General features: G+C 35.3%; 1 protein-coding gene across 1 annotated transcript in view; it reads left to right on the top strand.

Annotated features, from left to right (window-relative positions):
- Window positions 1–27128, top strand: part of LOC115981509 (protein ILITYHIA) — a 43847-nt gene extending 16719 nt beyond the window's left edge. The window contains exons 19-60 of the mRNA XM_031103701.1: window positions 954–1256; window positions 1334–1450; window positions 1592–1693; window positions 1781–1930; window positions 3204–3368; window positions 3439–3615; window positions 3848–3970; window positions 4189–4269; window positions 4397–4513; window positions 5212–5384; window positions 7844–7921; window positions 8011–8158; window positions 11776–11898; window positions 12337–12393; window positions 12511–12621; window positions 12705–12896; window positions 12973–13146; window positions 15074–15184; window positions 15279–15348; window positions 15466–15544; window positions 16106–16208; window positions 16292–16462; window positions 16566–16688; window positions 16769–16882; window positions 18631–18737; window positions 18827–18878; window positions 18969–19075; window positions 19178–19237; window positions 19328–19442; window positions 19602–19712; window positions 19801–19938; window positions 20014–20136; window positions 20271–20342; window positions 22065–22177; window positions 22859–23017; window positions 23525–23621; window positions 23703–23885; window positions 24187–24381; window positions 24452–24631; window positions 24733–24865; window positions 25081–25159; window positions 26709–27128. Coding sequence (XP_030959561.1) covers window positions 954–1256; window positions 1334–1450; window positions 1592–1693; window positions 1781–1930; window positions 3204–3368; window positions 3439–3615; window positions 3848–3970; window positions 4189–4269; window positions 4397–4513; window positions 5212–5384; window positions 7844–7921; window positions 8011–8158; window positions 11776–11898; window positions 12337–12393; window positions 12511–12621; window positions 12705–12896; window positions 12973–13146; window positions 15074–15184; window positions 15279–15348; window positions 15466–15544; window positions 16106–16208; window positions 16292–16462; window positions 16566–16688; window positions 16769–16882; window positions 18631–18737; window positions 18827–18878; window positions 18969–19075; window positions 19178–19237; window positions 19328–19442; window positions 19602–19712; window positions 19801–19938; window positions 20014–20136; window positions 20271–20342; window positions 22065–22177; window positions 22859–23017; window positions 23525–23621; window positions 23703–23885; window positions 24187–24381; window positions 24452–24631; window positions 24733–24865; window positions 25081–25159; window positions 26709–26751 — 5229 coding nt within the window. The 3' untranslated portion in view covers window positions 26752–27128. The remainder of the gene's footprint in view (window positions 1–953; window positions 1257–1333; window positions 1451–1591; window positions 1694–1780; window positions 1931–3203; window positions 3369–3438; window positions 3616–3847; window positions 3971–4188; window positions 4270–4396; window positions 4514–5211; window positions 5385–7843; window positions 7922–8010; window positions 8159–11775; window positions 11899–12336; window positions 12394–12510; window positions 12622–12704; window positions 12897–12972; window positions 13147–15073; window positions 15185–15278; window positions 15349–15465; window positions 15545–16105; window positions 16209–16291; window positions 16463–16565; window positions 16689–16768; window positions 16883–18630; window positions 18738–18826; window positions 18879–18968; window positions 19076–19177; window positions 19238–19327; window positions 19443–19601; window positions 19713–19800; window positions 19939–20013; window positions 20137–20270; window positions 20343–22064; window positions 22178–22858; window positions 23018–23524; window positions 23622–23702; window positions 23886–24186; window positions 24382–24451; window positions 24632–24732; window positions 24866–25080; window positions 25160–26708) is intronic.
- The last annotated feature ends 365 nt before the right edge of the window (window positions 27129–27493 follow it).

Genomic DNA, 27493 nt, shown 5'->3' with positions numbered 1-27493 from the left:
TGACATGGAACACTGAGATTTTAGGCATAGTCTTGCTTCTTAGCTTTCAGGTGTTTATGTTTTGACAATTCATCGGGTTGCATTATCTGATTCAGGTTGGTGACAAGCCATGGAATTGGAAATTGCTGCTTTACATTAAAATTGGACATGGGATCTGTTCCTCTTCCAATTGGCAAATGTACCGTTGGTTGTAAATGGTTATAGACGGTTAAGTTTCACCTTGATGGATCTGTTGACTGCCCTAAAGCTTGTTTTGCTGTCAAGGGCTGTACGCAGACCTATGGTATTGATTAGGATGAGACACTCTCATGTGGTCTTGATCTCTTCTATTTGAGTTTTGATATCGGTTTTGACCACCTCGACTAGACTTTGTATCAATTGTTGTAAAAAATGGCTTTCTTCATGGTGATCTCCTTGAGAAATTCTGTATGGAACAACCTCAGGGGTTTTGTTTGCAAATTGTTCCACTTAGTAGCATTGGAAGTCTGTGTAGTTTGCAAACATTGCATAACATCTTTATGCAAAATCAACAAGCAACTAGAAGCCCGTAGTGCCTGGAGCTTTATAACTCAGTGGTATTGATTGGTCTCTTTTGTGAGGAGAATTATGATTCAAATCTCTCTTTCCCACTAGTTGTAAAATTAAATTATAAAAATAAAAAATAAAAACCCATACCATTTAGATCATAATTTGTCTCCATTGGCTGTTTGATAGTTTCTGCTAAATTCTCAACAGCCAGTGGATTCTTATGGTGAATTTAACTTAAATATTCTAATTGGCTTACTAACGTTCCAAGGCTTGCAAGGGTATATGATTGTTCTGATGATTCTATGTCTCTCTGGATAGTCCATGAACCCTGAAAATTTGCTAAGTAATGTAGTATGTATGTATGTCTATATAAATTGTTCTCCATTTTAGCTTATATAAGCTCTCACTTTTTTGTGTTATATCAGGTCCGGTTTGTTGATCCTTTACTACGATCACCAATAGTATGTGAAGTGGCATTTGAAACTATGGTGAAGCTGGCTAGATGTACCGCACCACCTCTCTGTAATTGGGCCCTCGACATTGCTACTGCTTTACGCTTAATTGTGACTGAGGAAGATCGTCTTGTGTTCGATCTGATTCCATCAGGTGGTGATGAAGAAGCCAATGAAAGACCATCCTTGGGGCTTTTTGAGCGAATAATAAATGGCTTGTCTGTATCTTGTAAATCTGGACCTCTTCCTGTAGATTCCTTTACTTATGTCTTCCCGGTAAGTTTTCCTACTTGTCCTGTATGGTTGAATCGGTTCAGTGTTGCTTCTTTTACTAATTCTTAAATTTCTCACAGATAATTGAGCGAATTCTGTTATCCTCCAAGAAGACGAGACTCCATGATGACGTGCTGCGGATTGTTTATTTGCACATGGATCCTCTATTACCCCTTCCAAGGCTTCGGATGTTATCAGTTACTTATCTATATTCATTTTTGAACATGCCCAAAAACATGCATAACTGATACATATAATATAGCAAATTTGTTTTCTTCAATATGTTTGGTTCTGTTGTTTCTTATTGCTCACTGTAGTGTTAACTTGCTGTTTTGCAGGTTCTCTATCATGTTCTGGGTGTTGTACCAGCCTATCAAGCATCCATTGCTCCTGCATTAAATGAGTTGAGTCTTGGTCTGCAACCCAATGAAGTGGCACCTGTACGTGCTTTAAAAACCCTTTCAAATTGTTCATATAATGTGTTTTGGTACATTGCTTATGCTATCTATTGAAATGTGGGTTTACAGGCTCTATATGGGGTATATGCAAAAGATGTTCATGTTAGAATGGCCTGCTTAAATGCTGTTAAATGCATTCCTGCTATTTCTAGTCGTTCTCTTCCTGAGAATGTTGAGGTCGCAACAAGTATTTGGATTGCTTTACACGATCCGGAAAAGGTTAGCGTTGCTAATTGTTTTACCTATAATCATAAATTAAATTTAAAATTAACCCTCTCTGTGAGGTTTATTTAGATTCTAACCAGAAAATTAGCAATCACTTAATTTTAGTACAATTCACATATTTCTGTTTATGTTCTTCCAACAGTTGGGCAGAGATATCATTAGATTAATTGATTATTGCTTTCTATAATCATTTTCTTTCCATGGCTCCTCGATCATATTTTATGTATATCTCTATCATTTCCTCAGTTATGTTGTTTAACATGGTTATCATCATATTGCTCTTCTGCTGAGATGCTCTGCTACTTTGTAGTTCCATTGTTTCTATGGGTGATGTAGGAAGCAATGAGAAGACAGACTTATTATATTTTATTTGATTTTAAGTATCAAGGTCAATTTTATAATTTCATAATATTCTGGAATGGGCTATGCTAACAGTCCATTAGATCTTCCTTTGGGTTATATTTAAGTTTGGTTATTTAGTTGGGCTTAGTAGTAAAAGCCTAAGGAGTCCAAGTACAAGTCTTATTAGGGTTTTAAGAAATATTACTTCTACTGATATTATTTTTGGTCTTCTTCTACCCTTTTGCGTTCACTCAACTTGGACCAACTCACTCTTTCTTACTAGTGCATTAGTTGAACATGGCCAAACCATCTTGAGTGACCCTCCTTCATCTTTTCATTAACAGGGGTTACCCCTAGCTTTATGCGAATGTTCTCATTTCAAATCTTATGTTTTTGTGTATTTTCTCTCATCCATATTAACATTCTCATTTAAGCTACACTCATTTTATGAATATGTTTCTTTTTTAAAGCCCCAACATTTAGTACCATAGAGCATAGCTGGTCGTATAGCAGTCTTATGATGACTAGGAAATTCTTATACTTCTCTTTTTCTGCTCCCATTTTAAAATATAAGGTGCTTGTCTGCAACCACACAATTAAGACTTTGTATTGGCATACTTCTTTGTTTACTTGATGCGCCCTCCAGAATAGATGTAAATAAGCGCTGATTTTTTTCACGATACATCTTTCTTCCAACAGTCGTATGAGCTTTTGAATTCTGATTTCATTATATATGTGCTCTATGAGAAGTTCTGATGCCGATCTATTTATATTTTGTATTTTAGTTGATGCATCTTTGTTGAATTTGTGCATCAAAATATTTTTCTTCTGGTTTTAGAAATTATGTTTTTCTGTTTATTTAATTTATTTTCTTCTCTAACCGACCTCATTGCACTTTGTTATCCTGATGTTCATTATGTTTCAGTCAATTGCAGAAGCGGCAGAGGACATATGGGATCGCTATGGGCATGACTTTGGGACTGACTACTCAGGACTTTTCAAAGCGCTTTCACATTCAAATTATAATGTCCGCTTGGCTGCTGCAGAGGCATTAGCTACTGCATTGGATGAAAACCCGGATTCTATACAGGTTAGTTTTGTTTCAAATGTCCACCATAATTTATCGATGTAGTTTTCTTATATTTTTATGTTATTTTCAGGAATCTCTTTCCACTTTGTTTTCTTTGTATATCCGTGATGCTGGTTTTGGAGACGAAAGTGTTGATTCTGATTGGCTGGGCAGACAAGGAATAGCATTGGCATTACATTCTGCAGCTGATGTTCTGAGAACCAAAGACCTTCCTGTTGTTATGACATTTCTCATATCACGGGCACTGGTAAGATCTGTGTTATTCATCTCAAAGGATGAAACTTGTTTTTATTCTTGATGTGCGTATTTTTTGTTAATTTGTTTTTATTATTTGTTAAAAAAAAAGAGATGTTTTTACTTTTTGGTGTAACAGTCTTGTTGAGCTGTTTATAGTCCATTTATTTCATTTTTTTTTTGGTTTTGGATAATCTTTAAAGCTGAGCCAAATGTATATCATAAGGACTTTTTTGATTCTGCAGGCTGATCCTAATGCAGATGTTCGAGGAAGAATGATCAATGCCGGTATCCTGATTATTGACAAGCACGGGAGAGAGAACGTGTCATTGTTATTTCCAATTTTTGAGAACTACTTAAACAAAACGGTTAGCTTTTGTTGTGATTGATTTTTTTTTTTAAAAAAAAAAAAATATAATTCTTATTAATTTTTAAATTCATTTTTGCAGTGTGGTGTAATTAGAACCACTTTGCCCTATAAGCAATTGGGGGTCTCTTGTTTTGTTCCCATGTCTTAAATACTGAACTACTGATTGTGTGTTAATTTGTAGGAATATCACTAATATATTTCTATCTCTTCTCTTAGGCATCGGATGAAGAAAAGTATGATTTGGTCCGTGAGGGTGTAGTTATCTTCACAGGAGCTCTGGCCAAACATTTGGCAAAGGTGTGAGTTTTACTATTTTGGGGAATTAACTGTGCTGCTTTACTTTTCCAGTTTGATTTTATTAAATTGCTTGTTGAAACTCTTACCCAAAACCCAAAAAAAAAAAAAAAATGGCATTTTGGAACAGGATGATCCTAAAGTTCATGCTGTTGTTGAGAAATTGTTGGATGTGTTAAACACGCCATCGGAAGCTGTTCAACGGGCTGTCTCAATGTGCCTATCTCCACTAATGCAATCAAAGCAAGTATGTGAAAGGGTGATTGTATATATTATTTGACTTTTTAGCTTTCTTTGTAGACACTTATGCAGTTAAGCTCGATAAATTTGATGTTCTTAAATTTCTTTTGTGTGTATACTTCTCATGTACTAGTGCACTTTTTTTATTTCTATATAATTTTTTTATTAACCATCAAACAAAATATTTTAGATGTTCTTAAAAATGATGGTATACCCCCGAACATTTGTTTCTTAGTAATGGAGGAAAAGGTTCCAGTGTTACAGGTAGGTTTCAATAAATGGCATGATTAGAATAACAAAAAAAATACATTGCTAGCTATTACTGTCTGTGCTTAAGTGTTAGGCTTTCCTGGTCTGTAGGCTATGCAATAACCTGTGACATGGTTATTTATGTCCAAAGAGAAGTCTGGAAAAAAAAAAAAAAACACTGTAGCACAACATTTACTTCCAAATCAGTCACTTAAAATAATAGTTCTTGGTGTTTGAACAAGGCAATACATTCCGCAAAGGGTGATACTGTTACATTTCTGTCCATGATTCTTTTTTTCTTCAAATTCTGTTCAGTCATGCTGGCTTCAATTATCGTGTTTAAGATGCTTACTCTGAAGCATAAACTTGTCTATTATAATGATTTGAACCTTTGTATTGGACTGGAGTTTTTTTTTTTTTTTTTGGTTTGCTTTACATTTTTTTTTGGTGCTTTAGGATGATGCACCTGCTTTAGTTACTAGGCTGTTGGATCAATTGATGAAGAGTGACAAGTATGGGGAACGGCGTGGAGCGGCTTTTGGACTTGCTGGAGTGGTTAAGGGATTTGGAATTTCTTGCTTGAAGAAGTATGGTATTGTGGCTGTATTACGGGAAGGTCTTGTGGACAGGTTATTGGCAATTGTTTCTTCTAAGTGGCTAATACTACATATTTTATAAAAATGAGATTGTGCTGTTTTTTGCATGCGAATACTTGATTAAAAGGAGGTAATATTTGTGCGTAATTAAATCAATGGAGATAGGCTTTTATAAGTTAGTCTATCTTTAGTAATTTGCATAAGTTATATATTTTGGGAGAGAAACATTATGATGAGCAAAGGCCATGTAATTTTGTCACTAACGTGGTTTCTTGTTAAAATTCTTGTGTGCATGTATGCATTTAAAATAAAAATTAAAAACCAGGAAGTTAGTGTCTTGAATTTTTCATATAATACACAAAGCTAGATTTTGTTATATTTATGTCGTTGAATGTTATGGTCATTGTCTCTGGAGCAGTGACTTCCTCCCTGAACACACACACACACACACATAGATACCTACATATATATATATATATATATATATATATTTGCTATCTGTCAAAATATATGTTATCATTGTCTCTAGGATTACTTGCTCTGCAAAGTAAGAAATTTAATCAATGTAATTGTTAGTGAACTTCCTGGGGGATTAGAACTTCTTGCAAAGTTTAAAGCCTTGTCAGGTACTGTGGTTTATCCAGGATATATATATATATATATATATATATGCATGTATGTATGTAAGTATGTATGTATTAATGTTCTTGTTTTACAAGTTCTTGGACATGTTTTTGATATAACAGATTCTCATATCTCAATTACTCATGCGGAGGCATGTTTGCAGTCTTGGGGAGCTGGCCTTGCCAAGGGCTTGCAATATAATGAACAATGTGTTTTTCTTTACGAACTATCATGTGGGAAGGTGGCTGGGATAATAATTGATAAAATCATAGAAGGTTTATTGCTTGTGTCAATCAAAATTTAATTCCCATCTGGGATGTAATTTTGGCATCCTGAGTGCAATTAAGTTGTTTTATTTATCTTTAAGGAAGGACCATGTATGCTTTTTGCAATAATGAATTTTTATGTGAAGATCTTTCTAAATCTTGTTATCAATTGCTCAAAGTAAAATCTTTTCCCTCTCTGATGGTTGCATTTGTGGTGTTGAATCAAGTTATCATATTTCTGATAGCATTAGTTTTACTATAATCTTTGTCCTACCTAATGGGGAAACTTTTAGAATGTTTGAATTTGGGGCTATATTCTCAATAGAGCCAACCTATGTTAAGGAGAAAGAGGCCATGATAGAAAAACAATTCAATAGATGGATGATAAAAGGTCTGTTAGTTTAGGATTCAGATTTGAGGGATTAAGATTAACTTGATGTGATGATTAATAGAAAAGAAAGTGAAATAGGAGGGCGGGAGTGAGTTTGATGGAATAAAAAAATCCAAGCTGACTGGATTCTGTGGATGTGGATGGAGGAAGCAAGGGAGATTATAAGTTGAAGAAGATAACAGAAAGATGTAGTGGGAAGTGTATGTTGCTGGCTGCACAGCCTAGTGGTTGGAGGCTTGGGATGAGCTGTAGACCCAGGGTCCCCTGGATTATCTGAGACATGGTTCTGGTGGATGGGGTCCTGTATCTATGGTTTACTCACTAGTAGTGGGTCCAAGGGGTCCAACCTTGGTGAGGTTCTGCATCATTAAAAAAAAAAAAGAGTTGCCAAACTTAGCTTTGCTTGGACAATCAGAGAAAAAGTGGGGGAAAGTGGCTCCTTAGGTTTATTTGTCAATAACATATTCAAAGAAAACTCTACTTTTGTTCATTTATAGCCTATTAAAATGAGAACAAGGGAAGTGAGGGGGTCAGGTTGTGGATAGGCCAGTATGATCTAATGGGTCTCAGGCAGTTTCAAACAGGTGGGAAGTCAAGTGGCGTTTGGAGCTTGGAAGGAAAAATAGCCAGTCGTCTGTCAGATAGTGGTTTCTCAAACCTCTACATGAGCAATCTGATCTGACCAAAACGTTGCTATATATGTAGATGTAGATATATATTGAATGCCCAACTGTCACCATTGCCGCCGACTACCCCATAATGGCTGCCTCTCATCGCTCTGTTGACTCAATCTGGCAAGACATTTTAGTTTCTGTGTTGCTGCCTCTTGTCAGGTCGAGTGATGGGTTGACCTCAAACCCAATCCAACTCGGCCTATGCTATGTCTTTAGGTGCAGCTCAGGTCAGATTGTTATGAATAAGTCTGACTCAACCCAGCTGGGCTATCCTAGGGGAATTTATGTGTAGTTTTAAAAAAAAAAAAATTTCTAAATCAGTAGATTTGTGTGTAGTATGGTGGATTAACTTTTTATTACTATGCAATTGTGAAAGTTGGTATGCTTTTGTAATTTTTGACTTTGGCCCTTTTTATTTCTACTGAGTTTTTTTTTTTCCCATATAATGGGAGAATGAAGTTGTAGTGCATTAAAAAAATTTAAATCTATAGTATTTGAATGTAACAAGTTACTGCTTACTGATTATGTTAAGTACAGGAATTCTGCAAAATGTCGTGAAGGAGCTTTACTAGGATTTGAATGCCTTTGTGAAACACTTGGAAGATTGTTTGAACCGTAAGCATGCACATTTTTATGGCCAAAAAACTGACTTGTTCTGTAATCGGTTTGTCTAACTGTTTTCTTGTTTCCCCATGTTGGTCCAGCTATGTGATTCAAATGTTGCCATTACTTTTGGTTTCTTTCTCCGATCAAGTTGTTGCTGTTCGAGATGCTGCTGAATGTGCTGCTCGTGCAATGATGTCTCAACTTAGTGCTCAGGGGGTGAAGCTTGTACTTCCATCTCTTCTAAAGGTGTTTATTTCACAATTTATTTATTATCTGTAGTTGTTTTAGGGATATTTACTATTTAACTGGTGGTTTTGTCTTATTAACTATTTACTCCTATCCCAAATTATTTTTTTTAAAAAAATTTGTTAGATTGGATGTCAGTTGGTTCATTGTTTTTCTCTATCTATGGTCAGCAATTTGATAGATATTTGTGTTTTTTTGTGCTTGATTGTTGGTATACTTGGGTGACTCTTTTGATCTTAATAAAATTCATTATTTATCAAAAAAAAAAAAAAAAATTAGTACACAAATTTCCCATTGTTACATCTGATCCCCTAAAGTTTGGATTAAAGAAAATAGTTAGGGTTCCGTCCAAATTTATAGATTTTGCATTTTGTGGACAAACTTTGAATTACAATTTACCCCTCACAATTTAGTCCCTTAAAACTTTTCAATTGCTACATTTTAACCCTTTAAGATTTCAATTAAAATGAGTCTTTTGACGGAACCACAGAGATTTCCTTTTAGTTTAAACCTTAGGGGCTTAAATATAATAATTGGAAGTTTGTGGACTAAATTGTGATAGAGACAAACCATTGGTTGGGGGGGGGGGAGAGGGATTTCAATTTCTTCATGCTTCTTTTGTACTTATACTGTTTTTCTTTGTAATCAAATTGAAAATGCATCTCTCCATTTGCTATGATTTTAATATAAATAAGTATGCAAGTGAACACTCTAGTAGTGCTTATCTTTCTTGTGCTTCCTGAACCAGTTTATTGTGGCTAGAAGTTTGGAATAGTAGTCTGTTAGATACAAGGACATACCATATAGTATAGGGTTTACGCTATCTTGAGTTCAGTTTGGATCAGTCAAATAGTTTCCGTTAGGGTCCTGTTTGTTTGACCTAGGACTGGCTAGCAAATAATCATCCATAATTTGAATGTCACCTTTATGTGAAAAGTTATCTGTTTACGTTAGGATTTCCTTTTTTAAATTTGAAAAGCTAAAGTTCCTCGCAAGTGCATTTTGGATGTAAACAAATAGCTTTAAGTGTGTGAGTTTGTGGATTGTTTTACAATTATCAAGGTTTGATTTTTGAAGGCAAGTGTTACTAAATTTTTTTGGCATTGGCTAATTGATGGTTTTAAATGTGAGTTTGAAAGGGTTGGATTGATGGAAAAAGGCTATGAAATACAAGGCTTCATATTTTTGAAAAGGTGTAAAGAACTGATTGAGGTTTGGGGTTGGGATAAAGCAAAGAAAGTTAAAATTTGGTTGCTGTTAGTTGGTCTGCGGACCATGACTTGAAAACTATGATTTCAGTATTTGTGATTTTGATTTGGCAAATGGTGGTGGGATGGTTGCGTGAAGATTTTAAAAGCTTATGGTAAGAGGACTTGATGGTGGTTGAGCTTTTGGCTTGTTGGCAAGGAAAGTTTGGGTGGCGTCGGAATGGTGCTATTTGGATGGCTGTCCCACATTGTTTTCTATGGTGCCTTTCCAGATCTTATACTCTTCTTTAAGACTCTCTTGGAATGGGTTGCGGTTTTAGGGATCCAATCTTTTTTTTTTCTTCAGTTCATGTTTTAATGGACTATTGTAATTTTTGCACTTGATTGTACTTTGTTCCTGATGTATACTTCTTGTATACATAGTTGACACTCTTCTCATTTTTATTATATGTTTTCGTTACTTATACTTACCAAAAAATATATCTTTTCGTTACTTATCCAAAAAAAACAAAAGAAAAAAACAAAAAAGCAAAACAAGGAGATGACAGTGAAGGGGAGATATTGGTCTCCTAATCCTACTTTATGTTTGATGTGGACACTTTGGAGAAATAGCTGCACCTTCATTTGGGTGGAGGTTTCAGTTGTTGAGCAAAAGTCAGTGATTTTGGGATCAATGTTTTGAGTGGTTTTATAATTGTTGGATCTTATGATGCATAGTCAATTGTAGACTTTGAAAAGCTTCACTTTCTTTTCAATTGTAGTTCTACCAGGCTTTAAGCCAGAGCCGTTACTCATTTTTTAGGAGGGTGTTGTGTTCACACCTCGTATGCTCAAAGTCTTTCTTCTATATCAATAAAATTATCTAATTCTTCATCTTTACAACCCTAAATCAAGCCCTTTCTTTTACCTTTCAAAACCCTAAATCCTCACATACTTCTACCAAGTAACTATCACATAACTCATCAAACCACCTTTAAATTCATAACACAACCCCATGATCCTTTCTTCAACAACTCTAAATAAAAAAAGAAAATCACAAATCCTCCTAAACCTTAATCCACCACAACCACACGTTGACAAATTCTCTAATTTGTCATACGTCTGGGTGTTATTTGCTAGCTTTGTTATAATTGGGGTGGTTATTTCAAGTTTTCATAATTTAGGGTGCTAAGGGCAAGTATCTCGAAAGTTTGGGGTGGTTTTATTTATTTATTTATTTTTTAAGTAATAAACTTCTTTGAAAATTAATAAACAATGCACACTTGCATTGTCCTAAGAGGCAACAAAGAAAAAGAAACTGAACAACAATGAAAGTACAAAAATCAAGCATATATTGTGGAATTTGTGGATCATCTACCATTTCACTGTAAGTTTTCTCATGCCTTATGGTGTGAAGCTCTCTTCTCTTTGCTTGGAGAAATTGGATTGGAAAGCACCTATCAACCATATGGAATATGGTCCTGCCATGTTTAATGTGTATAGTTTGGCAGTAACATAATACTCGCATTTTTGAAGACAATGAGAGACCCCTAGACCTCTTAAAATCTCCTCCTCGGTACTTTGTTTCTGTGGGCTCGTATTTGGGGCTGTATGAATTGTATTTCAATTTCTGAATTCTTACTCTCTTCCTTTTAGTTCTTGATTTGGTTGTATTTGTTCCTTGTTCAGAGTGTTCACCATCGTGAATATGATATTCAGTTTTTTTCAATAAAAGCATTATTACCTATCAAAAAAAAAAAAAAAAATCAAACATATCAGGAAGAGAAATGAAAGTAACAACACCCGAAGCATTCGCCTTTTCAAACTAAGTTTGAAAGAAGAAGAGCTCCAACTCATGAATCAACCTTTCATCCCCTTAAAAAGTATGTGTATTCCTTTCCCTCGATGTGACACACATAAGACAGTGAGGGACCATACTCCAAAGCAACTTGCCTGACCAATTAACCTAATTCTATATGAACAAAAAATGTCAAATCTATTTCTAGATTCATGTGTGTTTGAGAGAGAGAGGTACCCACTAACTTGAATTAAAGTAAAGAGCTACCCTTTTATGGCCAAATTACATGACTGCCTTTTGTTTTTCCCCTCATTCTGAATTTCGTTGAAGCTGTCACCTGAAGCGCTTTTAACTTTGTTTGAGGTGTTTGCCTCATTAAAGGTGCCTCACCTTAGCAGTTTGACTAAAATAAAATAATCTAAATAAAATTACAGTGAGCAACATCTTCGTAAATTCGGAGGCACTTTTGCCACATTGTTGGTATATAGCTATCTTTAGTTGTGGCCCCTGTACTGTGCCCTGAGAATGTGTATATTTGCTTTGTACCTCTTGGAACCAAGATTTGTTGCATTGGTTTTGTCTTTTCTTTGCTCTTAATGATATTTTTATCATATATATTTTTGTTTTCTCAGGGTCTTGAAGATAAAGCATGGAGAACAAAGCAAAGTAGTGTACAACTACTTGGTGCTATGGCTTACTGTGCTCCTCAGCAGCTATCTCAGTGCCTCCCCAAGATTGTGCCCAAACTTACAGAGGTCTGTCTAAATCTCAACTTGAGTTTGTTATCTATAATTTAAACTGTTATTTTTTCTCTTCTTTGAAGAAAACAAGTAGTCTTACGCTCCATTTGTTTCGATAGAAAACCTTGTGTAAAAATAATTTTTCATGTTTTTCAGTGTTTGGTGGTATTAGTAAAAATTAGTCAATGGAAATCTATCTTTGGTCAATGAAAAGAGTATGGTTTATTTTTAAAGATTGTTTTCCTCTAAATTTTTTGGAAAACAACTCTATCTCATAGCAAGCTAAATAAGGGAAGTTAAAAGATTGTTTTTCATTTAAAGTTGCTACCAAACATAGGAAAATGAGATAGTTTTATAGAAAATACTTTTGGAAAAATGACTCATTTTCTAGAAAACATTATCGCCAAAACAAACAGAGCATTAATTAACCTTCATTCTTGCTTCTAATTTCAGGTTTTGACTGATACCCATCCCAAAGTCCAGTCGGCAGGGCAAATGGCCCTTCAACAGGTTATGATTGGTGTTATGAATTATCAGTGCTGTTAGTTTTTTTTTTGGGTGTAATTTCTGAATTTAACTCTGTTTATTTATATATATTTTTGCATAATATTTTCTTGTGCTTCTTAGGTTGGGAGTGTTATAAAGAATCCAGAAATAGCTTCACTTGTCCCTACTCTTCTAATGGGTCTAACGGATCCCAATGACTATACGAAATATTCCCTAGATATTCTTCTCCAAGTATGCTCTATAGACTTAAATCTGTACTGTCAGTTGCCTTGGTTTGTTGTACGGTACTCTAAATTCTCATTGATTCTTTGCAGACAACTTTTATTAATTCAATTGATGCTCCTTCACTTGCCCTTTTGGTACCAATAGTACATAGAGGGCTAAGGGAGAGAAGTGCTGAGACTAAAAAGAAGGCTGCGCAAATTGTTGGAAATATGTGTTCATTAGTTACAGAACCAAAGGATATGATTCCATACATAGGATTGCTCCTTCCTGAAGTGAAAAAGGTATTTTCTTCGCGAGAATTGTACATTTTGACATTTCTTGTATGCCTCTCCTCATTTTTTGTGTTTAATGAAACAGGTTCTTGTGGATCCTATTCCAGAAGTCAGATCAGTTGCAGCTAGGGCCCTGGGATCCCTTATAAGAGGGATGGGTGAAGAAAACTTCACAGATCTTGTTCCATGGTTATTTGATACGCTTAAATCTGATAATAGTAATGTTGAGCGCTCTGGAGCTGCTCAAGGGTTGAGTGAGGTCAGTCCAAATTTACTTCTCAGTTTGAGCTTTTTAAATTTGATATGTTTGGTATTATCCTGTTTTCTTTCTGGGGTTTTCCATGTACTTTTTTATTACCTTTGATTAGAGATTAGGCATAGTGGGAGATTGTTTTTTGAATTCTCAATGGTATGCTAGAAACTGCATTGGGTAAATAATGTCCTTTGTTCTTCATTGTTTTTTATTCAATGTCGACATTATGGAAATACAGATTAGAAGTTCATGGTACAGCACAGATATGTTTATATGGCGGGACCAGGGAGTCACTGAGAAACAGATATAGTTACTTTTTTACATGTCAATTTTTTGTTATGTTAAAATATTCTAGTTATACATCAGCCAAACTGATGCAAGACAACCAAAAATGATGGAACAAAAATTGAAGAACTTAAAAAATAGACAGTAAATTAACCCAGGAATCGGCACTAAGCCAGATAAAACAAACCTTGGAATCAATGTCTAGGGTTGAATGAGATCAGATCCAGGCCACTTAGAAAATTTAAACGGAAATGTTATTAATTAAGAAAATTCTAAATTTTAAACTTCTCCATATGAAAACAATAGTGTGCTTATATAGACTACTAGGACTAAATCCTAATTCTAATTGACTTGGGAAGCCAATTATTGAATTACAAAAATACCCATGACCCTTGGAAATTTAATAAAACACTAATAACCTAATTAACTAATAAGTCCTAAAATTAAATCCAACAAACTAATAGTAAAAAATTCAATTGACTTCTAAAAAAAACCAAATTAAAATTTCTTTTTGCTTCTAGCATCACAGGGATTCTGAATTTATATGGTAGTCAATATACATGTCAGATATTTCCATTTACAACTAGCCTATAGATTGTAAAATGCATGGTAGTTTGAATTCGGTTTACAACTTGGAACATTCTGTCTCTGGGTCTTTGTGTGTGGATATACCGTTTTCTTCACCGTTAAAACTCACCTTATAAACCTTTGTGTCATAACAATATTATCATTGAAGTCATACACTTTGTGGTGAAAAATAACATAATATCAACTCTGGATCATGAAGTACGTAAATTTTGTATAGATGCCTTTGCAAATTGAGCTTTTATGTGTATCTTTTTTTTTAAAAAAAAAAAAAAAAAACAAAGAAGAGAAGACATTATTTGATTTAGGGGTGGTAAGTGGAAAGTCTAAAAGTGATATTGCTAAAGTTAAAAGAGTCTTGGTAAATACTACTTATATGAGATTTAATGAGGAAAGAGATGTGGAAGCTGTAATTGAACGAAAAGAAAGGGGCACTGGTGGGTGATGCAAGTGAGGGTTGTTGTCTTGTTGAATTGCTTGCTTCTTGGAAAGGATAGATTGGTTGCCCTAGGAGTGGTGAAATTTGCAATGCCATTGCACATTGTCTCATGTGGTTAATTTGGAGAGAATAGGCATTCAACATTTTCTCATATCCCTTAATTCTTCTATTTTTTGAAATTATTGTTCACCTGGATGTTAGCTTTAGGCAGTATACTCATCTGCCTATTTTCTGAGTTTTTTAGATTATTTAAACTTCAAATTTTAATTCTTTAGGCACTTACCTGTTGACTTGATTGTTTCTCTATCTAATGAAGTAAAATTACTTATAAACAATAGAAAAAGCAATACATCTAAAAAATGACATTTTTAACAGAAGTCCTTTTGCCACATATTTTATGTGATTATGCTCTATTTCATGTTAGAAATGATGCATCTTTTTGTTCAAGGTGTAATTGTTATGTGTCAGAAGGTATCTGAGTGGTGAGAACTGAGAAGTATCTTTGTAGAAGTATTAGTATCAGCATGTGTATCCAATTCAGATGCAGCTCCCATCTGGAAGTGGTACACAGTTGATCCATTTCTCCTGTCATATTAATAAGAGATCTATATTTGTATGTTACAGGTTTTAGCTGCACTTGGAACTGTGTACTTTGAGCATGTACTTCCTGATATTATTCGAAATTGTTCTCATCAAAGAGCATCTGTACGTGATGGATATTTGACACTTTTCAAGGTAAACACATCTTTGTATGGCTCTTTGCTGATATCAGAGGTGTTTGCTTATAGGCTCTCTGTAATTGTTACCTTCTTATGGGAATTTATTGCAGTATTTGCCAAGGTCACTGGGCATCCAATTTCAGAACTATTTGCAACAGGCTCTTCCTGCTATATTAGATGGTACATGTGCTATCATTTGGGAATTTTTCTTATGCTTTGTATACTAAGTTGGCACTGTTTCTTTAGAGGTTTTTTGGCGCCATTTTTCTAATATAATATCGGCTTATACTCTTACAGGTCTTGCTGATGAGAACGAGTCAGTACGTGATGCAGCACTAGGTGCTGGACATGTCCTGGTTGAGCATTACGCAACAACGTATGCACTCTTTAGATTTCTTGTGCTGCTCATTATAGGTTTCTCGATGCCAGTGAGCTCTAGCTCAACTGGTATCTCCTCCCCTTGTAAGTGCTAGGTGGAGGGTAAGGTTGTGGGTTTGAGATCCACAGGGTGTGCGCGTAACTTACATGTCAAAAGAAGTATATGTTTCTCTATTCCTTCTCTCTTTCCATGCTCACTAAAATGTAGCCATGAAGTCACGATTAAGATTTAAGAAAATATTCTAGGTGTTTCTCAAATTTTGCATTTAATCTGAAAAATACCTTGAATAAGCTGGTTGGTGACTAAGCTTTGAAGGATAATAGCATTTTGAAGTCTTTTTTGTAAAATTTATGCAATTTTTTAAGATTTTGGAATCTTTTGCAATTCCTTAATATTAAAACCTTTCATAAATTGTTCGGTCACAGTTACTCAAATTCTTTTAAAAGTCTGCCATAACTTGGGACATCAACCGAATATCTGTGAATATTATATTGATTGATGGTTCTATTTTCATTTGACAAGTTCTTTCTATTCTCATGTTTGTTATTTTCATCCCAGGTCTTTACCTCTGCTCCTGCCAGCTGTTGAAGATGGTATTTTCAATGATAATTGGCGTATTCGACAGAGCTCTGTGGAGCTGTTGGGTGATCTCTTGTTTAAAGTATTTACTCCTCACCTACTTCCAGTATTTCCTTTTAGGAATTCCTACAAATTGCTATTTTAGATGATCTGTATTTCTTCCAGGTTGCTGGAACTTCTGGAAAAGCTTTGCTTGAGGGTGGCAGTGACGATGAAGGTGCTAGTACTGAAGCTCAAGGGCGTGCTATTATTGAGGTTTTGGGAAGGGATAAGCGTAATGAAGTTCTTGCTGCATTATATATGGTTCGAACAGATGTCAGCATATCTGTGCGTCAGGTAGGAAGGCAAAGTACTTATTATTTGTTTTTCCTGACTTGGATACATTATTTCATTTTTGGCTACATATGTTCTATGTTAACTGTATTTCCCCATTTTCCAGGCTGCTTTACATGTGTGGAAAACCATAGTGGCAAATACTCCAAAGACTCTCAAGGAAATTATGCCAGTTCTAATGAATACTCTAATTACTTCTCTTGCATCATCATCATCTGAAAGGCGGCAGGTCTGCACTTATATATTGGTGATCCATTTTTGTTGAGCAACAACCTACAAAATTCATAAAATACTATTGCTCTGTTTCAGGTTGCTGGACGATCACTGGGTGAGCTTGTTAGGAAGCTTGGTGAAAGAGTACTTCCTTTGATCATTCCAATTTTATCCAAAGGGCTGAATGATCCTAATACTGGCAGAAGACAGGTAGAATGTTATCCTATTGTTATTCTGTTTTCTATCTCATTAGCCTTTTCGGAATTGCAACTGTACTTTTTTAGTTAGAAATTCCTTATAATCGTGAAATCTCTCAGCTGGTAAACTCATTTTAGAATTTATACTATGTTTGACCGCATTTATAATATGCTCAGAGGTCATTAGAAAAATGCTGTAAGTACTTTTAAATGCTGCAAGTAGTTTTAAATTTTACATTCTATATAAAGTAGAATGAGAAAGTAAAAGGCAAACTGGAAATATATTCCAAATTGAATTTGAATGATCAGGGAAGTCTTTGGGATGCTGAGAGTGGTATTATTTTCAGCTTATTAAATTTGGATGATCAGGGAAGTCTTTCAGACTGAGAGATGTATCATTTCCAACTTATAGCCATCAGGTGTGTTTTCTGTGTGGCTATGACTGGTCCAGGGGTCAAATTTGGCAAAGAGTAATTTAGTACCAATTGCTGGAGTGGGAGGGGTAAATGACTTGGCTACAATATTGTGTTGTAAAGTAGGTTTGTTACCTATGACTTTTGTGGGTTTCCCAGTGGGTTAAACTTTAGGGCTTGAGAAATCTGGAACATCATTACAAAGAAATGGAAGGTGTCTGGCAAGTTGGGAAAGGTTATTTTTGTTGAAAGGCGAGAGTTAACTCTTACCCTAATCTTTTTTCTGGTCACATGGTGGAATTGTGCATTTGCACGAGCCTTTTAGGAATGCAAGTTCGTATCTATTGAAGCTTTTCTTTATGTTTTGCACCCCAATTTTTCCTTGGGAGTAGAGGATGGCAAAATTTATTGGTGATTATTGCATTTAGATAAATATATTGTTTTCTATTCTTGTGTTGCTTTGAAAGGAGATGGTAGAGTAGGTTCTAATTAGCTCAATTGGTTAAGTCTCTTGTCATGGAATAAGGACCCACCTTGAATCCTGCCTACACCAAAAGAAACCTATAGGTGTCTTGGCCTTGTGGTTAAGAGTAATCATTATGGAGTAGATGCTGTCATTTTAAATCTTGTTGTATCTATCAGAAAAAAAGAAAAGAAAGGACACAGTTGAAGTTCCAATGAGCTCAAGACTTACCGAGTGTGTGCATAGTTACCAATAATTTTTAAACAGAGTAGAAATTTTCTTTGGAAGTGTTGATTTGGGTGAAAACTTCTTCATTTCTGTTTGGACAGTTGCGGGGGGGAAACTTTTGATGGTGTCATATTTGTTTGGACAGTTGTGTGGGGAAATTTTTTATGGACATCCTTTTACTCCTCTGTTTGCTGGCAGGAGAATTGTGGTCTTTTTTATTTTCACTCCTTGTAGTTAAAAGGGTGATGCCTAGGACAATTGGCAAATTGGTTGGATGCTGGCAAGAAAAGTTCGGTTGGTCTGAGAGTAGTAAAATTTTGAGGGCTATTACATTGTGCCTTATGTGGAAAATTTGGAATGGTATAATTGTTGGACTTTTGAAGTTGGACTTTCTCCCATTGTGATTAAATTTCTGTCATTCATGTCTTTATTTAACTGGACTAATTCTTTAGCCAGGTTACTGTGACCATATTCTTCCTTTTAATAAAATGAAAAAACTTGGTGAGATGTAAAGGATTAGAAGTTATGTGATTTTTTTATAAACTAGATGTTATGTGACTTTGTGAAGAAAAAACTGGAGAGTTTACAGTGTACATGGGCCATGCATTTTTTTGGTTAAAGTGTCTTATTCATTTCTAATATTTACATGACTGGCAGGGTGTATGCATTGGCCTAAGTGAAGTGATGGGCAGTGCTGGTAAGAGTCAGTTATTGAGTTTCATGGATGAGCTGATCCCTACTATTCGGACTGCCCTTTGTGATAAGTATGTTTCACCTCTTTGTGATCTTCTTAATGATAAAGTTGAATATATAGTTGTATATGAACTTTGTAATTATTTGTACCTTTGAACAGCATGCCTGAGGTTCGTGAGTCTGCAGGCTTAGCATTTAGTACTCTCTACAAGGTGATTGATCTATTTTCTGTTCTCATTTCAAATTATATTTTCAAAACTATATTTTTGCAAATTAGAGAATAATAAATTGTCATGATATAGAGTGCTGGATTGCAAGCAATCGATGAAATTGTTCCAACTCTTCTGCACGCTCTGGAGGATGATCAAACTTCTGATACTGCCCTTGATGGGCTCAAGCAAATCTTAAGGTGTGATATGATCTGTGCAACTTACATGTGATTACTTGCTGATTTAATCTCAAGATCTAGATTTTATAACAGCTGTGCTAAATTACTGCCTTTGTCTATTAGTGTCAGGACTACTGCTGTTTTGCCTCATATTTTGCCCAAGCTGGTCCATCTTCCTCTTTCGTATGTGTCTCCTCCTCAAATTTAGAAAATGTGTTTCTATATGATCTTTTTAGTCACTTCTATCACTGAACCTTCTTTGTATGTATTCAGTGCCTTTAATGCACATGCTCTTGGAGCTTTAGCCGAAGTTGCTGGATCTGGTCTCAACTTTCACCTTGGCACTATTCTCCCAGCTTTACTATCTGCAATGGGCAGTGAGGAAAAGGTATGCTGTTTGGATGAGCATTCATATTTCTATGGCAGCTATTCCTTTTAACCTTTGATGAGAGATGAATTCAAAAACACACACACACTCTCTTTCCCTCTTTAGTTTCATTTGTCTGGCAGTTTATCTGTTTAATCATGGAACATCTTTAAATTGTAGGATGTTCAAAATTTGGCAAAGGAGGCTGCAGAAACAGTGACCTTAGTAATTGATGAGGAAGGTGTTGAGTCTCTAATATCGGAGCTTCTTAAAGGTGTTGGTGATAGTCAGGTAGCTATTGTTAAGGCTCTCCTTTTGTGACCTGCTTTCTCTCTCTCACAGTCTCTCACTTTGTTTCTCTGGTCTCTTATGGTTTCAGGCTTCAATTAGAAGAAGTTCTTCTTATCTGATAGGGTATTTCTTCAAGAACAGCAAGCTATATTTGGTTGATGAAGCTCCAAACATTATATCAACCCTGATTATCTTGCTTAGTGATTCGGATCCATCTACTGTTGTGGTACTTGTTACTAGTAATTAATGTTGTGCTGTTGATCTACATATTTTGGATTGTATCTTATATTCTTTTCAACAGGTTGCTTGGGAAGCTTTGTCAAGGGTTATCAGTTCAGTTCCAAAGGAGGTACTTCCTTCATATGTAAAATTAGTACGTGATGCTGTATCTACATCAAGAGACAGAGAGCGTAGGAAAAAGAAGGTGAGAAGTAGTTTAGATGATTACTTACAGTTGATTCTTTGGTTCGATAAATTTCAATTTTGTGTATGTTTAGATGTTGTTCCATGGAAGGTCAATTAATCTAATTGTTTTATATAATGTTTTATTTGATGCAGGGAGGGCCAATTTTAATACCTGGATTCTGCCTCCCGAAAGCACTTCAGCCATTACTTCCAATCTTCCTCCAAGTATTGTTGCTATTCTCTTTTGGAATCTCTGCATATTTAGTTGCAATTTGTGTCTCTTCAATTTTTAATATTGTTTATCCCTTTTTTGTTGTTGTGAGAATATAAAGCTTACTGAAAAGTAAATCATCTTTGTCAGCTTCCTCGACTGGGACCTATGACTATACTGTCATATGCTTTTGTCTTGTGCCTTTTTACAAACTTCTGGTGGTTGTATCTAGCATACTGTCATGCAGGTTCCTCCCCTGGGAACTATATTGTTTTTCTCTGGTGTCTGTAAACAAACTTCTGGTAGTTGCACCTAGCATACTGTCATTCTGGCTCAATGATGGAACAAAAAGAGATGAGAACAGTAGCCCTGAGTTTATCATTGCCACATACCTGAAAGATAAACTTACTGTTTATTCCTGTTAACGTATGAAGGATTTTCATTTCTAAATTTTCTTGAACTCTGATATCTAAGTCAATGGGATCTGTTGCTTCATGCTTTATTGACCCATTACATCTAAATCATATGAATTGTTTAATTAAGTATGTTGCACCTGGCATTATGTGTCACTTTCAAAAGTCACAGGAGCTCTCAACCTTGTTTGTTTCTAGCCATTTCCTTTTCCGTCTGTATATAAAGCAAATTAAACAGGACCTGCATGGATTATTCTTTGACAAAAAAGTTATATCTACAACTCAACGTATTCAAATCTGGCTAAATGGCAATCATTTCTTTAGCGCTCCTTGCCATGCTTACGATTCTAATTCCTCTTATTCTGTGGCTCCCGAAAAATTTTCCTTAGCTGTCCCCTTATCTAGTTTTTGTAGTGAAAGTGAGACAGTTAAAACCTATCTGGGTTCTTTTCAGATTTCCAATCCTGAAGGTGGGTGGTTTTGTTGGAAGGGAAGGGGGTTAGGGGCTTGGATGAATATAAAATATGGAATTGGGGCCACATTTAATGTACAAATAATCTTGGGGGACCCGCAGGACAGTTTTTATGATTTGACCTTTTTGGGGTAGGGAGGTTTCATATGGTCCCCCTAGGCTCAACATGGGTCAGCCCCTGGTGGTTTATAACCACTGTTTTCGTTGTCATTAAGTCTTAAAGTTTTCGGCATTTCCTGAACCTTTAGTTTCCTTTTAATTTAAAAATGACTGAGATTTTGTTTCTATTTATTTTTATTATTCTTTTTATTTTTATTTTTTATAGTTTAGATAGACAAGACATGCACCTTTTAGATTTTTTATTTATTTAAAAAAAGCTAAAGTTTTTTAATCAGAGTAAGGATGATGCTTTATTAAATAACTAAGTAACCTTGGGAGCTTGAAGTGGACTTGGGATTTTGTTTAATGGGCTTCAGCGAATCCTCTTCTTCGAACGTGGCAGAAAAAAAGAAAAAAAGAAGAAGAAACCTTCTGGTCCTATGGGCACTGTCCCGCATTGCTAAAGAGGGAGTAAATGCTTTATTGTAGCCTTTAATCTAACTTCTTGTTTATTGGAACCATTGAATTGAATATGGTAAAGTTGCACTCCAGGTTGGGGAATTAATCCTTTGATACCCATCACAATGGCTCTATTTGCAATATTCCTATCTTTTTTGTGTGGATATTTATAATGTAACTTGAGTGGTGAAATAGTATCTCCCTTCAATATTATAATAATATTTATTATTTTTATTATTATTTATACATTTTTACTAGTATGTTCAGCCACTAATATTGTACTGCACCTTCAGGGTCTAATAAGCGGGTCTGCTGAATTAAGAGAGCAGGCAGCATTGGGTCTTGGGGAGCTGATTGAAGTAACTAGTGAGCAAGCTTTGAAGGAATTTGTCATCCCAATAACGGGGTATGTACCATGGAATGTTGAGGATATAGATTGTATCCTAAAACTTGTTTATATCGTTTGATCAACTCCGTTTCTCATCTTAAGCTATGAGGTCATTTGCCATGTCCCCTGAAAATTTGAGCAATTAATTCACTAAACTATTGTGCTTGTTGCAATGTCCCACTATTGAGTTTCTCCTTTTCTATTATGTTTAACCTTAATATTCATTGATTACAATTCATACCATGTGTATATTTTTTGGTGTTTTTCCCGTGATCGTGTGATAAATGTGTGGATATTGAGGTTAAGTATGATGGGAATTGGAGAAATTTAAAGTGGGGGATGTTGCAACTAATCAGACTTTAAGTGGCTGGTAGTTCAATTTTAAATTTTAGGGAGAACATTGCAAATTACTTTAATTTTTGGTGGGAAACTGCAGTTATACCTATGTTGTATAAAGCTTTATCCTGTGTGGATAAATTTGCTTATGTTATATACTCATTGTTTCTCCCTGTGTGGCTTGTTATTTTTTTTATTTTTTTTTATTTTTTTTTGAGGTAAAAGATAGAAAGACTTGTTATGTTTGACTTAAAAGAAACGGTGCACACTAGCTGTTCTATATGTTACATGTTTCCCATGGTTGTGCTAAAGACATTATTCTTGTGGAAACTGATTGTGGCTGTTGAATGTTTACTTCTACAGGCCTCTTATCCGGATCATTGGTGATCGGTTCCCCTGGCAGGTGAAGAGTGCCATTTTGTCTACTTTAAGCATCATGATAAGAAAAGGTGGGATGGCCTTGAAACCTTTTCTTCCTCAGCTTCAAACAACATTTGTCAAATGTCTACAGGATAGTACAAGGTTCGCTGGATGTACTCAACTAGTATTTTTTTTTTTTTTTTTTTTACATTTTCGCTACTCTTGGTTCTTCCATCTGTAATATGACTATTATATCCTAGGCACAGGTGCCATGCTTTCTGTTGTAGATTTTCTTGATTCCCTCTCTTTTTTAATATAATTCTACATGAGATACTACTCTATTCCAAAACTGTCTTATTACTTATAAAACAAATGAGTGTTAGATCCGCTTATCCAAAAAGAAAGAGTATTATATCCTCTGTTTTTGGGTGCTGTACATATTCATAGATGCTTCCGTTGTGACATTGACAATGTTTTTATTTTTTATTTTTTTATGAACGTGGTATTAACAATGTTGTTATATAACATGAAGTAAACATTATTTACCTTGATTATTGAGTTTGATTTAGTTTGCCCTAATAACAGTAGAATGTAATCACTTGCGTGCATTATTTACCTAATTTACATGCTTTATTCTTTGGTTACTTATTAGATTGTATTTGAGTGCAGAACTGTTCGTTCAAGTGCTGCCCTTGCTCTTGGAAAGCTCAGTGCACTCAGTACCAGGGTTGACCCTTTAGTTGGTGACCTCCTGTCCAGTTTGCAGGTGAGGATTGTCATTTTTTAATCACACTGCATGTTGAATTCAAAGCTGGATTATGTAATGCTGCTGGTTTTTGACTTTTAGGCATCAGAAGGTGGTGTTCGGGAGGCCATTCTAACTGCTTTAAAAGGTGTCATAAAGCATGCTGGGAAGAGTGTGGGCAGTGCTGTTAGAAGCCGTGTCTTCGTTCTCCTAAGGGATTTGATTCATAATGATGATGACCAAGTTCGAATATCTGCTGCAAGCATATTGGGCATCATATCACAGGTAATTTTTGGATAATATAAGGAATTTTTTAAACTAATTCTGTTGAGTCTAAATTTTTGTTAATGTTTCTCTGAAAATGAGAAAGAAATTAAATATTTTTAGGTTTTTTTACTGGGTTTCATCCTTACTAATCTTTAATGGTAATTCAATACTGCTACTGCCAATATGGTGCCTGCATTGTTCTTTTTTATTCCTGTAACTTGATTGCTAGTTGCTGCTTCTTTATACAGGCCATTTCCATTTAACATTCCAGTGATCTGATATTGATTTGTTATTTAACCTTTATTTACTGATATCACAGTATATGGAAGATGCTCAGCTGACTGACCTGCTCCAGGAACTGTCGAGTTTGCTTTCATCTCCTAGTTGGTCTGCAAGGCATGGTTCGGTACTCACAATCAAATCCATGCTCAGACACAATCCCACTGCAATTTGTATGTCTCCATTCTTCCAGTCTATGGTAGACGACCTTAAGGAAACCTTGAAAGATGAGAAGGTATATATTCCTATGCTGTTACATTTAATGATTTTACTTTTGCCTAGTGTTAACACTTTCTGTCAAACAGTTCCCTCTTCGTGAAACATCAACGAAGGCTTTAGGAAGGCTTGTACTCCATCAAATTCAACACGAACCATCGAGCAGCACTGCACATCTGGATATTCTTTCATCCGTGGTATCTGCTTTGCATGATGACTCCAGTGAAGTGAGAAGAAGGGCATTATCTGCTCTAAAAGCAGTTGCAAAAGTATGTGGTTAAGATTTTGTAATCATGCATTGAAATTATGTACTGTATCGTGTGGATTTCATTGGAATATTTACACTTATATGTGGCGAATTGTGTTGCAGGCAAACCCATCAACCATTTTGGCCCATATTTCTGTTATAGGCCCCTCCCTTGCTGAGTGTTTGAAGGACGGAAGTACTCCAGTGAGACTTGCTGCAGAAAGATGTGCTCTGCATGTCTTCCAATTGACAAAGGGTATTTTCTTCTGTTCTTTATCTTTTTATCTCACATTTCTGCTGCACACTTTTTCCTTGGATGACCCATCAACAATAAATTGAGCGAGTTCTTCACTGTTGTTTTGATCATTCAAAAGGGATAGTGTTATTAATCATCTAATAAGTTTCTTTCCATGACGCTAATTGGTGGAACAAATAAGTGCTATTCATCAATTTGGTTGTTTATGTTTCCAGGTACAGAAAATGTTCAAGGTGCACAGAAATTTATAACAGGCTTGGATGCGAGACGACTATCAAAGTATCCTGAACTGAGGTATATAGCTTCAATTACCTATTGCATCTATATTCATTTGTTCAAATCTGGTGGGCATAGTTAATGGTTAGGAATTTGTTTTTGCTCTCAAATATATAATTCCTATGTTTGTGGAATATTTTCCCTATCAAAAAAAGTTTTTGAAATATTTCTTTAATGCTATTGCTCATTTTTGTATCCTTCATAATATTTTTTGGGGTCTGGTTTCCATTATTTTCCAATGATATTGTCTTAAAAATGTGCTAAATCTTTAAATAATATTCTCATGGGAGTTAATAACTTAATATAGAAATGAAAGAAGATTAGGGGTCACGTGAAATGAAAACAGAAAAATGGGTTTATAGCAGATACAAAGTGCTAGGAAGCACGGACATGAGCACTGGTATGGGTATGACATGGCAATATAAGCAATTTCTGAAAAATAATAACATGACAGAGCTGTTAAAACGCTGATATGACATGGGTATGGAACCCCAAATGAAGTGTCCGTGTTTCCTGGACGAGTGTAATAATGAAATCTGGCGTTGAATTGAGAGGTGTAGTTTTGCGGGAGTCTCAGAAGAATGGTTTGCTGTAATTGGATGCTAGACAGTGGTTGGGAAAAAAGAAAAAAGAAAATGGATATTTTCTCCCTTGCCTTTGGAGGAAACCCTGATGCAGATACCTTGGTTATAGTGAGATGCATCAGACTAATAATTGGAAACCTCTGTAGAAAACAAGAATTTGGACCAAATGGCATAACTTTCCCATGAAAAAGGTGAGGAGGCCCTGGAGGACAAGGGCATGGGTTCAATCTTGTATGGGTGTATGGCGTGCACCCTATAATTGAAGAGAGAATAAAATGTGGATCAGTGTTTTCAAATGAAATCTTTTGAGTACATCACAAAGAGACAGGATTGAATCCAGATATCTGGATAAAAAATGTGGGATTGGCTTTTTTATTTATTTATAGATATCTTATAGAGAGTATGTAACGTATTATGAACAGGGAATTCCCATTACTAATGAGCATGTGGAGGGGTGTATTCTGTAGGCACAGGACTATTGTGCATAAAGAACACTGCCAACCTTTAAATAGCTATGTTTAACATGGGAAAGGTGTGCTAGATCACTGTAGTTATGCAAAGAAAAATGGCATATGGATTACCAAGGCATTGCAACCATTGCGTCAAACATGTTTTAACTTGTATGCTAACCCTTTAGGTTGATTGATTAATCAAAGGTTACCTAGTATTAGCCTTATGTAACTTGTGCCAAATTCACTGTCATGGCCCTTAACATGGGTACCCAATATAGCGCTAGAAGTACATACATGGTATATATGCCATAGATGTGCCACTCGACATGCATACCTGTGCTATGGTACTGTTATTGTGTGTCTATTGCAAGGGGATTCAGCGAAGCATAGATGTGCTAGTGGACGTGCTTGCTTAAAAGTTATGCCCATTTTTCTGTGTTTTACCAATTTCTTTTTTTATTTTATTTTATTTTTTAATATGCTTTAAAATTTGTGGTTTGCATTAGCTGATTGGTGGAATATTAAATGCAGTGATGACAGTGAAGACAGTGAAGATGACTCGGCAAGTGGCTGATAATCAATTCTTTGCTGAGCCTACTTAAATTTTAATTCTTCACGAGTGGAGGTATGGGGAATTTTAACTAATTGAGAAGTCAGTTGCCAGAGTTTGATAAGGATCTTCTGTTTAATATAGATACACAGACACACAGTTAGAGGCGTGATACCCAATTTTTGCTAACCTGGGTGTTACGATGTCAATTTCTTGTGACTCGGGTTTTGACAATCATGTGTACAAAAATGAGGGCAAACAGTGGCTTGATTTTTGTTTGGCAGTTGTATCTGTTATGTTAGTTTTGAGTTGATATTTAAAGAATGTCTTCTTGTAATTGTATCTACTCCATAATTTCAAATAGTGAAAATATTTATTTTAAATAGAAGCATGTTAACTTACAGGTTAGTATACAACATGATATAAGTTTTGTTGGGCCAAATTGTTCCAATGAAAATAATAAACATGCAACCATTCAGGAAGTAGAATCATTGAATAATATTATCATACAACTCAAAACAACAGAAAGGAGACCATTGAAAAGTCTCATGTAAAACAAGTCTTGTTATTGCACCAATGCAAACATTCCTCCAATTGATTCTGAAATATAGCACACAGAAAGAGTCACTATGTGTATAAAGAATAATGTTGAATAAGATTCTTTTCAAATAAAATAAGTAGGTGATTTGAAGCTGAAAAACTAATGTTTAACAAAAAAAGAAAGAAAAGAAACCCTTGTTATGTTTGTAGTACAAATTATGAATGC

Source organism: Quercus lobata, chromosome 3 (genome assembly GCF_001633185.2).
Source record: "Quercus lobata isolate SW786 chromosome 3, ValleyOak3.0 Primary Assembly, whole genome shotgun sequence".
In the NCBI taxonomy this organism is placed as follows: domain Eukaryota; kingdom Viridiplantae; phylum Streptophyta; class Magnoliopsida; order Fagales; family Fagaceae; genus Quercus; species Quercus lobata.
The sequence above is the reverse complement of the archived record's forward strand: the minus strand, read 5'-3'. Positions and strand labels throughout refer to the sequence as shown.